We start from the raw sequence: 13,419 nt of genomic DNA on the forward strand, positions 1-13,419 counted from the left end.
GCGCCCACTCTGTGTGAAAGTCCTCTTCTTGAGTGGTTTCTGCTATAAGCGATTACGTCGCCATCCGATCTCGCTAATAAGTTTTTGAAGATGGCTCTGCTCGGGTGACTCAATTTGGCTTTAGTGGCGTTTGTCAACGGAAATTTTGCGAAACGCTTTAAATTTTTGTAGTAGATGCTCAATGAGATATGCATAATTTGTAAGATTTGAAAATCCATCATTGATTTTTGAAAGTGTTGTGTGAGAACGGAATGGGGTTACCAATCTGATAAAATAAAGCCATTTACCAATGGTAAATTAGTGTATGATTGTTGCAGCCTTATTTAAATCTCTCAGGATCTCGGGGAGAATAATTGCTTTAAGTATCTCAATACTACATAGCACATTGTGAGTAACATCAATAGACAATTTAATAAAAAAAATGCAGAATATATAACGATTTTAAAAAATATATTTGATTATACAATTGAGAGACTTTTACTTTAAATACAAATGGAAGTTATCTGCAAAGTGATGACATGCTACAAGGCAAATTCTAAGAATATAATTCAGAAAAAGAATTCTCTAAAACTGTCTTTCAGGTGACGATTGAGGTAAATTTATGTGCTAAAGTACCTTTACGTAACATATGACCGTAATGTCAGCCATTGTTATTAAAAATTACAAAAGCACAAGTTGCTTGTGACAGCCCTGGCGACGTTGAACAGTTATTATTTAATTTTAGCCATTTTATGAATGCTATCGAGTGGTAATATAAGTGTTGATAATATAATATTAAAATTGCAATTTTATTGTTTCTACCTACAGCTGTTTATCTCGAACGTTAAGGACACACAAATATATCAGACATTTCAAATAAATATCCCTAAAACTAATGTTAATTTATTAAAAACATGATTTTGGGCGAGCTTTTGACACGAATCAAAACTGGCGTGACATGATTAAAAATAATATTATGGCTCCAGACAAAGACTATACGGTCCAATTGCGAAACAAATCCGTTTGAGTGCTTGTACTTGCTTGCACGTGCAGCAAGCATAGGTTCTTTTTCTCTTGGACCCTTTATTTCTCAAGCATGCGGATAGTCCGACGCCAGATGTTGAATTGTTTTGAATCGTCGAAACGTTTCGGCCATAGATGTTCTCGTTATGCGGGCGATGACACTTTGCAAAATGAAAGGGCTGAACGACTTGCACGTGTGCTCCTGCGCCGTTGTGACCAAGTCTCCACGCGGACCATTCATCGCGATCGAACCAGGTGTGCCAATACGCTCTGATGTAAATATACGTGTACCTACATCATCGTCATATATTTTTAATTACTGACAAGTTTACAAAATGGGTTGACTTTAAAAGTAATATAATACAACACCTTGGCATTGTTTTATCATACGTATATGAAACTTTGATTTTATCAAATCGTTTCTTCAATATCAGATTTTCTACGAATGAAATAAAAATAGAAAGCTGGAAATCGATATTTTACGAAAATACAGTAATCAGATACTTTAAATTTTGTCACGGATTGTTATTTAAAGATAAGAATTGTGGAAGATATTATTTTTTATTTAGCAATTTTATATTTAAATTTATGATTCATTGAAACGAGACCTTAGTGAGGCTAAACTAATGTCACAGCTAAAATCACCGTGTAAGTCGCATACACGTTGAGATATGTAGTTTTTATTGTATAGAGTAATTATAATGTAAATGATAATATCATACCTTGCTGACGAGGAAGTCTGTCTCGTCGAAGTGTCTGCCGAACATCTTTGGTGACTCGCCGGGTATAGGATCAATTTTGACGCATACCTCCATACCCTTCCGCGCCGTCTCCACCTGCTTGTGGCTCACCTCCAATGACGTCACGATGCCGATGTCTACGAACTGTAACAACACAGAAATAAATCAAATCAGTAAGGGCGACTAGTCTGGCGCTTATAATTCAATTGGAAACGTTCTCAGTCTGCGCCTTTGATCTCGGGTGTACAAAATCGGACGCTTTCATCGCTACAATTAGTTTCATATTTTCGGCAGCGAAATTTCATATTGTCTTTAAAACCTATATAATATATATGTATGTTACAGTGCATATGCATTACCAGTAATTTTATATTTTTACTGGCGTTTCAGTGAAATCATATCCGAATACATTTTCATCGGTAGATACATATTTCTACTAGCGTTACCGAGCGTTCCCACTGCAACGGCGCCTACATGATTTTATTGCTTTTGACGTGAATTTTTGCCTTCTGAGAAGTGAAATTCTAACTTCATATAAATTATATACGTATACGTATAGTATATATATAAATAGTATAAGAAAGCATTTTACTCTTAATATCTTATAAGAATCGATGAATTTCCCTAAAATTATTATTATTTAATTTTTTTTTAATATATAAGTATAATTAATTCTTTTTAAATATATGAGGTTTTCTCGACTCTCGGCTCTCGACTTTTGCACAATTCGCTATTTCACATATTTAAAAAAAAAACATTTTTTTTAATTTTTTTAAAAAAAAAAATATAAATATGAGTGCGAAACGGAAAAACTTCAATGTTGATATGAACAAAACGAAATCAAGGACTCATAAACTTCACACGATTCGAGACAAAGATGGAAATTATTAGACGGTCTGACAGCGGTGAATCTTTTGCTTCAGTCGGACGTTTGTATGATACAAACAGGTCTACGATATGTTAAATTTTGCAAAATAAAAATATAATTAAGGAATACGTTCAAAATTGTGGAAAATAAAGATATATTTCCACAATCTTTAAAGATATGTTTCCAAAAAAACACAGCAAAAAAAAACATGGATGAAATGGAAAATCTTTTTCATCGTGGATCGATGACCAACATCAAAAAGATGTCCTTCTGAGTATTTCAATTATTCAAACAAAAGCTCTTAGTTTGCACAAAGATTGGAAGGATAGATTAGAAAAAGATTTTAACACGGTTTTTCAAGCAAGTAACGGTTGGTTTTACAATTTTAAAATGAGGTATTCTTTTCATAATATTAAATTTACTGGAGAATCGGCTGATGCGGATAAAAATGCTGCAAAAGAATTTATTTCCTAATTATCCAAAATTATTGAAGATGGAGAATATTCCTCTAGCCAAATATTTAATGTAGATGAGACAGGTTTATTTTGGAAAACTCTTTAACAATGAAAAATATGAATGAAGCCTTCACGCACCTTGACAAATTTTTAAATATTATGGAAGATTGTGCTCCCAATGGAGAACGCATATTTCAAGTTCGTGGGGCGATCAATAAAAACATAGCATGTTATAAAATACTATATGAAGAAAAGAAAAAGAATAGTGGAAAACAGTTAACTCTTGATAACTTTTCAAAGGAAACACCCGCAAACCCCACTTAAACGTGTCTCTTAAACGCCTCTTAAACATCTTATATTTACTTGATAAATAAATATTTTAAAATACACACAATTTCAATTTTTTTTACTTCCCTCGACTTTCGAACATTCAACATTCGCACACATTTTCAGGAACCAATTATGTGCGAAAGTGGAGGGCCGCCTATAAAAAAAATCCTTTTCATAACCTAATTCGTCATACAGTTCTTTCCACTAAATTCAAATTAAATACAACATTAGATTTTAGACAGAATAAATCGATTGTGTTATCTCAAACGTCCATGGGATCACGGGGCAAAATATAGTTAATTAAAGCGGATATTTCAAAACCCCGGCGGAAGTTCAATCGGCCGGAAGAGGTCTAATTGACCCCGGGCCGCAAGACGCGGCCAGATCCAAGAACCAGATTAGTCGTCGCGCACGCATAATTGACCATTATTATACACATACATACATAGGGAGAAATTTAATAACGTCAGATAGTGTTCATTTTTCAGAAGGTCTAGGGAGATGTGATTCGTCGCCGATCTAATCAGACGTGTAAGGACGCGAAGTTGGCATAAGGCGGATGCGACGAATTTATCTCAATTCAGGGACTAAAATGTCCATAAGCACTTCCTAAAGGAACGGATGCCGCCGGCCCCACATCCGGAGTCCTTTATCTGTGTGCCATGTCGCGGTTTCCTTTGAGGGTCGCCGTATCAATTTACCAGACACTTTGGGGGGCAAAAAGCTAATTTTCTTACTAAAACGCGCGCTTCCTCTGCAGCGAGGGGGAAGGCACCAATTATGGTTGAGGTTAGTACTTAAGTTGGGGGGGGATGAGTCATAAGATTGCATTTAAATGTTGTTAAAAAGCTATATAATTAAACATCTGGAAAGGAAGAAAAGAATGTTCCTGTTTTTTGTCTTATATAAATATAAAAGCAGATTCAAAGAGCAAATTCTTCAACAACATTGCAATTTATTACATTGACACTGTATTTTTTTTGTTGATAAATTATTTTTATTCTGATTTAGTTGTGACAGAAATCACGATACTCTCATTTAAATGGAAAATGTATACGCAAAGAAGATCTCCAATATACATATTTTAGAGATGATTATGGCCGTGTCCTTATATTCTTTCGTCATTGATAATTTCAACCCCCTCATTATGTTCTAATGGCCCGCATGAGGAATGAAAATAGCATACATTCTTTTCACACAAAAAGTTAAGCATATGTCTGTAAGAGTAAAACAAAGCAATAATAGTTAAATTTGTGATGACATGATAGCTTTATATGTCACACCTAATAATCTAACCATAATTTAACGATGTTTGACAATCCTGAGGTGATGACGGAAACGTTCTTTAAAATTTGCTAATTGGCAACGGTGAATCGCTTTTAAAGCCGAACTTCCGCTCCGGCTCCCCACAACGTCAGATCCATCAATCTCCTTATGGTTGAAATACCTTCGAAAAACCAATGGGAAGAAGCCGACGCCGTGGGACAAGCTTTTTTTCTATTTTTAAGTGCTTGGTTTTATATTTTCAATTTTATTTTCGTAATTTTTGTTTTCGTCACAGATTTATGACGCGCGAGCATACACTCTCGCCGTGACGAATGGAATAATATGTAATTGGAGTGACGCCCGATACGATTTATGATAATATAGCACAGATTTTTTTATTTTTTGGCGGCAGAGAAACCCAAACGCAATTATACATACAACACACCAAATAAGAAATATCCGAAAAGGTCTTGCCGACTCTCGGACTCGCTCTCCTTCACGGTGGATTCTTATAAAATTCATTAATTATCATATAAAAAAATGTCTGGAGCGGATACTCGAGACACGAAGGATGTAGACGAGAGTAGGTTTAAAAATAAAAACGTCAGAATTTAAAATTGTTCGTCCTGTTTTGTCTGTCTCTGAACGTACGTAATTATAAACGATACATCAATCTCCAAACAGAGTTAAATCAAATTAAGTTTTTTACTACACAATAGCTTAAATAAAATTTAACATAATTTAGCTGGAAAAAGTGATACAAGTCGGCGTGTGTAAACAAATAATATATGACAGCTTTAAGGCTCAAAAACATTTTACCTGTTGGAAAATATTATTATTATTAGTCTCTGAATAGAATTGTTATTTTTTAATATAAAAAAATCAACAGAAAAATGTTAAAAGGCTTTGGTAAAGTAAACATCCGCGGTATAAAAAGCAATGTATAACATTAATGTTGCCATAAACCAGCGTTTCACAAAATTATGTGGTATATATTTAATAATATTATTATCGTACGAGTAGCGAAAAACAATGTAAATCAATCTTAACCCTTTGAGTAGTGAGTTAATTTCACATATTTTTGTTGTTACTTATTTATTATTATTTATAATGCATTTATAGTAAATTATAGAAAAAAGCAGTGTTTCTCAACGTTTAATTGCTTTGATTGATTTTACTACTTTTATATTAGTAAGAATTAATAATTTATTTGAACATTTCTCTAATATTAAATTTCGTTTTACATATATTTTTCGGCTTTTGTGGATTTTTTTATATCAATTAGAGGCTCTCAATATTTTTTTATGAAATTAATATAACACATTTTTTGTTATGTTCATTACGTACTCTTTAATTTATAAAATTTATAAATAAAATGTTTTTATTATTACTTCAGTTATATGTGTAAAAATACAACTATCTGAGGTACCTCAAAACAGTGAAATATGGGTATATTATTTAAAATAAATTTATAGCGCTATTGTACATGACAGTGATTCACAGACTTGCAAATAAAAACATATTTTTAAGTACTAAACATTTTTATTTATTGTGAATAAAAATGTAAGGGTTTCGATGTCGGTCATTCTGAAGACCACTTCGAATAAACGAAAAAACAAGCCAACACGCTTCTAAAGTAAGGAAAATGATGGAAAAAAGTTCCCAGGACTAAATAATTACATTAGTAATTAGAAATGTTTTACAGACTACCTAGTAGAATATCCGTCTTGAGGCGTTAATCACTAAAAGCTACTCGAAGTGTGGAAAAGATGCGCGATAAACAATATGTTATACACTGAGCATAATAATATTGTTTTTCTACCCTTAGGTTACAAATCGCCGGAGTATATATAATAAGGCGTGAACACATCCAAGAAGCGATGCAATTGACCCGCAAACATCTTCATCTGCGATTCGTCAGAACTGTCTCAAACTAGCATTATAAAAGATGTGACACATGATTACAGAAAGGCTAACGGATCATCCAGTATTGTCACAAGAAGATATTTAAACTCACGAGTTACGTTACGGTATACGAAAAATATGAAAACATATTTTGTGGCATTAAAATTATATTAGGGACCACTGCTTTACAATGATGCAAATTATGTCATAGACCTCGCTAATCTCATTTTTCAAGAATAACATTATAGAAAGGAGAAAGAGAGTGGGAGAAAATAAAAATCGAAATACGAGATTTGTATGCAAAAATATTCTTTGATACACACATTATTAATTCACTAAAAATACATTTGTATATTATATACACTATGGAGAATAATTAAATATCTACCGTTTTCCCTTAACGTATATATTTGAATAATCCACGAAATCGGCTGTAGAATTTATGCCCAAATTAAACGTAATGGACATAAGCTGAACATTCTACTGAATTTTGATTTTATTTCCAATTTTCAGCACAACTGCTAAAGTAAAAAACTTAAGAATACTTTCATTCACGTTTATCTTTACCCAATTAAAAAAATACTTTGTATACCGTAATCAATCCCGCAAGTTTTTTTAATATATGTATATCATATGCAAAGGACTCTTGACTCTCTGAACACACTCGCGCCATTCAAACTAATTACAGAATCTCCTACTTCCCGATTAGGAGCCGGCACTCCGTAGAGAGCCATTGACTAGATAGATCGCTATTCCCCATTCATCCAGTTCTCCTGAATGGCCGATAGCTGAATGCGATGCGTTCTAGTCTACAGTTTATGAGGCGTTTCGATAGCGTCTTGGGAGTATTTTCGGTTTGGGCTATTCCTGGCGCTGCGGCCCGTCCCGCGGGACGTGAATGGGACGCGCGCTTCTCCTTCTCGGTTTTTTCTCCACTCTCGTGGATTTTTCGTGGCCGAATGGACAAGAAGGAGAAGTGTTGAAATAAATCGGTTGTCGACCGGTAGCGGCCAACTAGTCGGGTTTCGTTTAAAAAGATGATTGACGTTTCCCGTTCACACACCGCGAGCCGACCGGCCCGGCGAGCGGGTGAGGAAGGGGGGGGGAGGTTCGAGGTGACATAACGTAGGCGTCGCTGGTAAAAAGCGATATAAACTGAAGGTATCAATATGACTGGAGCATTTAAAAATAGCCTGGTGTATAGTAGTGCGGAGCACCCGATGCGATAACAGTGTGTCCAGACTTCAATTATATATTTTTTTATTTATAAGCATCTGTCTACATATGAGATAAGGGTAGGTTAAACAAAGTTCTAATTTTTAATTTCAGAATAAATCTCAAAGCTAAAAGAAATATTTTTAATTGCGGGTATTATACCAGATTTAAATGACAAAAAAATGAACACGCAACGCACGATCTCCCATATTCCCACTACTCAATAACCTGAATTTGAAGGATGGTGAACCTTAATATTTTTAAACACTTAAATATCTCTAAACGTGCCTGGTGGGGGGTTTATAGACTTTAACTGATCGCCTTTACTCGAAAAACTCAATTAATATATGGTTTATAAGTTCAAGACTTGTTATTGTTATTATATTATATATTTTACTGTAGCAGTTCTGTTTTTTTTTATATAATTAAAATTGTTTAAAAAGCTTTATGCCTGCAATACACTCTCTGGAAGTTGTCCGAACCGAAGTTACAACTGTAGTCGGCCGAGATCTACGACTTCGAGTAAGCGACCACACTGTCGCAAATTTCATATGCCGTCCGGATATATAAAATTTAATTATTTCTTTAAAAATAATTTGATTTACATTAGTAGATCCTATCCTCAAAAGCTTGGCCATCCCTGCACTATATATACATACATATGCGCGACGAGAACTGATTTTTTCTCTCACAGATTGCTGTCTATAATACAATTTCTTAATAAAATATTACACTATACAATTAGCTTTATTTTTTATGTCCCACTCTTAACATCAACATTCAATGGTTCAACATAAAAAACGCATACAAATTATCACACACATCATCTTACCATGAATGAGGCGCTAACTGCAAACCGGTAGCCGTGATTGCATGTATGTATGTACCATGTGTACATACATACATATAATATGTGCCGACTCTATGTCCATCTCTATTGACGCAGTGCCGACAAACGAATTCGACTACAGACACCATAATCATATCCGAATCGGATTAGCAGCTTCGGTTGAGAAACTCAGGTGTGCTGTTGTCGAACAACATGCACGATGATGCCTTATCCGCCATTGACCGATTCGTTTTACCTGCCGCTTTTAAGATTTAATCTTCCATTCATTTTTCATGTTTGGACGTTTATATTTTTTGTTGTGGGTCCTCGCCAGTTTGCTGGTTTTGTCACACATCAATGCATAAATTTTACTCGGAAAGGTTAGTATATAACATAATGCAAATCTATAGTCATAATGCAGTCAGACCTATAGTCTTCTGTTATGGGATTTCTCGAAAAAAATTCAGCCTCGAATCCTGAAAACTACTTTTAAAAGTCCCTCGAAAGTCAAATGTAAATTTATTTAACAAAAGTATCATTTTGGAGATAGAGAATTAGATCAAAGATTTAAAAATCAATGGGCATGAATAACGTTTTAATTGATCTTGGGTAGTTTCCAAATATTATTGGAAATATTACAAATACTATTTGAATATGGAATAGTAAACGATAAGATATTCGAATATTCTGATAAATTCTTTTAAGTTATGTTAAATATAAATTATATTTTAATAAAACTGTAGGCTCCACAGTGACCACATGTAAGTGCAAAGCATTCATTGAAATTGACAAATCTAATTATCATAGTTTTATACCAAGCAGTGCAGACCTTACGTGACAATATACGTAATTATCTAAAAGCAGCTCAATAGTCATTCGAGATTTTCTGCAAGTGTTAATATCATATAACAAATGACAGAACTTTGAGATAAAAAAAACGGCTCGCGAAGTTGCCATATCTCTCACTTGCTATGAATATTTAAAGGGTGTTTCAAACCTATTCAGATGACAAGGTGCAACCAGTTTAAACTCCAACGCAACAGTCATAAAAGTCCAGTAAGTGAACAAGTTAATCTAATTACATTCTTAACTCTTGGGTGCAAAAAGTGGGCGAGCACTACATCTCCCTCAGGCTGTCCATGTGTATAAAATCGGATACACAGCGTCCAAATCAACAACTATCGTTTAAAATCTGCTTCCAACAACCCATTCCATTCAATCCCCAATTTAGACACACGAGCGAGAAAGCAGCCACTTCCCTCTTCACGTCAACCCTGGTCCAGCTCGACATCCAGAATCCAGAGTTGAACCCGCTTTGCAGACACGGATAAGGATTTTTATTATAATTGGGTCAGTATATCATTAATTATATCCATGTTTTTGCAAATAGCTTAGTGCAAAAATAAGTTCGATTTCATATTTAAAAATAAATTTGTATGAATTTTTTTTTGCGGGACACAAAATTTTGGGTTTAGTGGTCTGTAACCTGCTTTAAAAGGTAATTAATTTCATCATGTGATTAGGTTTTTGCCATTATATGTACTAAGAAAGGAGCAGTTAATGATTAAAACTGAGTAAAAAATATGTATAAATTTAATAGAAGATATGTTAACAGTCATATATGTATGTATTTTAGAGATATTTAAATATTTGGTGTATTTATAAAAATATTTGCAATTTTTTATGGATGAAAAGATCTTAAAAATGTTTAAAAAACAGATTTATAGAATTTTATTTATTTACTATCTGTTTTCATTTGCTGACAAGAAAACTATAGTTAATTTTAAATCTGTTTAATGCTGGTATAAGCATTATAACAAATACTATATATTAGTAGAAACAGTTTTTTTTACGGAGAACAGTATGTCAAAACCATAAAGGATCATAAAATAAGATTAAATATATATATTGTAGATTCATGTCCTACCTAATTTTTTAGAAAACATATTTTTTTCTTTTTATGTAATAAATTTCGTTATAAAAAAACACACGCACATACAGAGTCGCATATAAAAAAGCCATTAATGTCCCATAGAAAAGTATAGATAACATATTTTACAATTTTTGTGCTACATATTATATAAGTTATAAAATAATATGTTACCAAAATATTTTAATAAGTATTTAATAATAAATAAAGATGTACATAAATATAATACTAGAAATAAAGAAAATTTTAAGATAATTAAGTATAAGAAAACAAGTACGGCTAGGGGAATTATGTACGGAGGTTTTGATTTATATAATAGTCTTCCAAGAGAAATCCGAAACAGCAAAAATATAACGGGTTTCATAAATGGAATAAAAAAACACCTTCGTACATATAGAAATAAATTATAATATTAAGACTTTATTATTGTATATTTTTATTTTTTCTTTCTGTTATGTATTTTTTATATATTTTTATATATGTTTACTAAATTTGTTAGATGTAAAGATTAGCTATTAAGCTAAATAAATTAATAAAATAAATAAATAATAATATTCTATCCGAGTGTAGTTGAATGTTATATTGAACTAATTTTCAGGAAAAATGATAGGGAACATATTTTTGTCTTAGGGTGTTCATATAAATAAAAAAATATAACATGACATAAAATAAAAATAATGCGTGTAAATTTCGAATATTTTTAAGGATTTACTAAAGTGAGAAACTCGATTCTCGTGATTTAGATTTTATTATTGTCGCGAACACAGTTCATCCAATGCACCGCGGCCCAGTTAACTCTCTTTATAAGTATGCCCGGAATGTCACATCATGTGGGCTGGTGACATTTCAAACAAGATCTATCAAATATAGCATTTGTGACCGCCATCATCATCATCATCATCATCGCCAGTGAGTGAGGGAGTGAGTGACTTCACATCCGGACATTATTGTCTGACGATTGTGACGTTACGGGGCGTTGTTGCGGCATAGCGGAAGGAGTAGGAAGAATTCGGGCACACAGCGGCGCTTGCCAAGAATCTCGCGAAGATCAATTGTAAGATTAATGATCTCTTAGCGTTTAGGAGAACATAGTGTGATGCTTTCGGATTATCTTCAAGGCGATCGCTACGCAAATAGAACGACGCAGTTGTCGACTATTATTGTGGGCTGAGTGATAGTACTGACGCCCGTGCAACATTGGTGAGTACTGTAGTGTAAATGCTCTAATAGGATAGTACTAAAACCACTTAAAACGCAGAGGCAAAAAATTTTTTTTAAATAAAAATGAATGGATAATACGTACTATAGCAGATTGACGAAACACATTTATTATTTATTTTTATAAAATCTTCGGCGTAAGCCCAATGCGCTACAACGGGATAAATGTAACTAACTAAATAAAACAATAGATGTCACTGCAGCTGGGGCTAGTTTCTATTAATAAGAAGGCATATTTTATTATAAATAAAAATGCGAGTGTCGCTGCCGGGGCTCGAAACCACAACTTCAGAATTTTTAGTCTGAGGCGTTACGGACTACGCTATTCCGTCTTTTCACATCTCTATTGAAATTTAGCTGCGTATGAAATATAAATTTAATATAAATGAGCGAAACAGTCTTTAAGCTACCATTCCAACTAGCTTCGAAACGAATCTTTTATTTATTACTATATTGCTTTCAAACCAACTAAAACATATCCTGGCCACCTAATATGTTATTGCAAAGTCATATGTTATGTTATTAGTAAGTTCAATATATACTGTTACAGTTAAGATACAATAGTTTATTTTGATTAGTGTAAACGTAACAGGCATAGTTTTCACATGCAAGCAAAAAATCTTGACTAACCCCAAATAGCATTTGACAAACACCGCTAAGCGGCGATAGATCACCAGTCGGGATTTTCAGCGCGTCTTCTCCCGGCGGAAGTCATAACACCCCTATCTGTCATCGAACGTTTCACCGAGGGGAAGGAATTAAGTGACACCTCCGACTATGGGAAAGTTATTCGTGTCATGTCGTTCTTGGCATATCCCATAAAAATCAAGTTCAACGCATTTACGAAGAAAAAAACACACGCATAATGCTCTTATGTATTTATCACCACCTAAGTAACGTGGGTGACGCTTCGTATTTACACGAGACGCGTAAGAAGTTCAATATATCATGATCAACGTGACGGATCATAACTATTTGGATCCAATGCGTACACACAATGCACTTCCATATTCGATTTTTTTGGATATGAAACCAAAAAAGGGTTCGCCTCTCCGACAGCCGGTCCGTGGGCGAATCGAGACCTTTCCAAATAATACGCTTTGTGAATTATTTTTTTTATACATGTATTTATAAATATAAAATATAAGAGAATATGAGTAACGTGTCTATTCAACAGAAAAAATGTGGGATTCATGTATATATGTATATGAACAGTAGTGAGGTAAATGAGAATGTACGGCGTATTGCTTATAAATATTGATATAATCCCTCTGAACTTGGGTTATAATTATGTATATGGGTTCTTAAGTTATGGATTATTAAACGTGAAATATATACGATCAATAGGTAAGCATTCGTGTTGTAAGGTTATAATTAACGATGACTAATAAATATTACCATCTTCCCGGAGAGGATTTGTTATTTTCTGGAAGATATAAAAAAAGATCTCAGCTATTTATATTATTTTTCAACAAAAAATTCGTCAATTATCGAAAATTGTGTAATGATAATATCCAGGATGTCTGGTTATCATCACCACTAAATTAAAAGCCATAATAAAACCCATCGAACTAAGCATAGTTTGTCAATGCTAAGTTCGTAAATATGCATATGTGCAGGATAGATTTGGTTAGTTAATTTATGTATAGTTTGGATTTGAA

The 13,419-nt window shown here is 33.5% G+C and overlaps 1 protein-coding gene across 1 annotated transcript in view; it reads right to left on the reverse strand.

Annotated features, from left to right (window-relative positions):
• The window catches only part of eIF5B (eukaryotic translation initiation factor 5B), a 78,082-nt gene that overhangs the window by 12,162 nt on the left and 52,501 nt on the right, over positions 1-13,419 (reverse strand). Inside the window, exon 15 of the mRNA XM_088192921.1 lies at positions 1,725-1,886. Coding sequence (XP_088049047.1) covers positions 1,725-1,886 — 162 coding nt within the window. The remainder of the gene's footprint in view (positions 1-1,724; positions 1,887-13,419) is intronic.

This window comes from Plectrocnemia conspersa, unplaced genomic scaffold, assembly GCF_051122295.1.
Source record: "Plectrocnemia conspersa isolate PC_06_02 unplaced genomic scaffold, ASM5112229v1 ptg000009l, whole genome shotgun sequence".
Lineage (NCBI taxonomy): Eukaryota > Metazoa > Arthropoda > Insecta > Trichoptera > Polycentropodidae > Plectrocnemia > Plectrocnemia conspersa.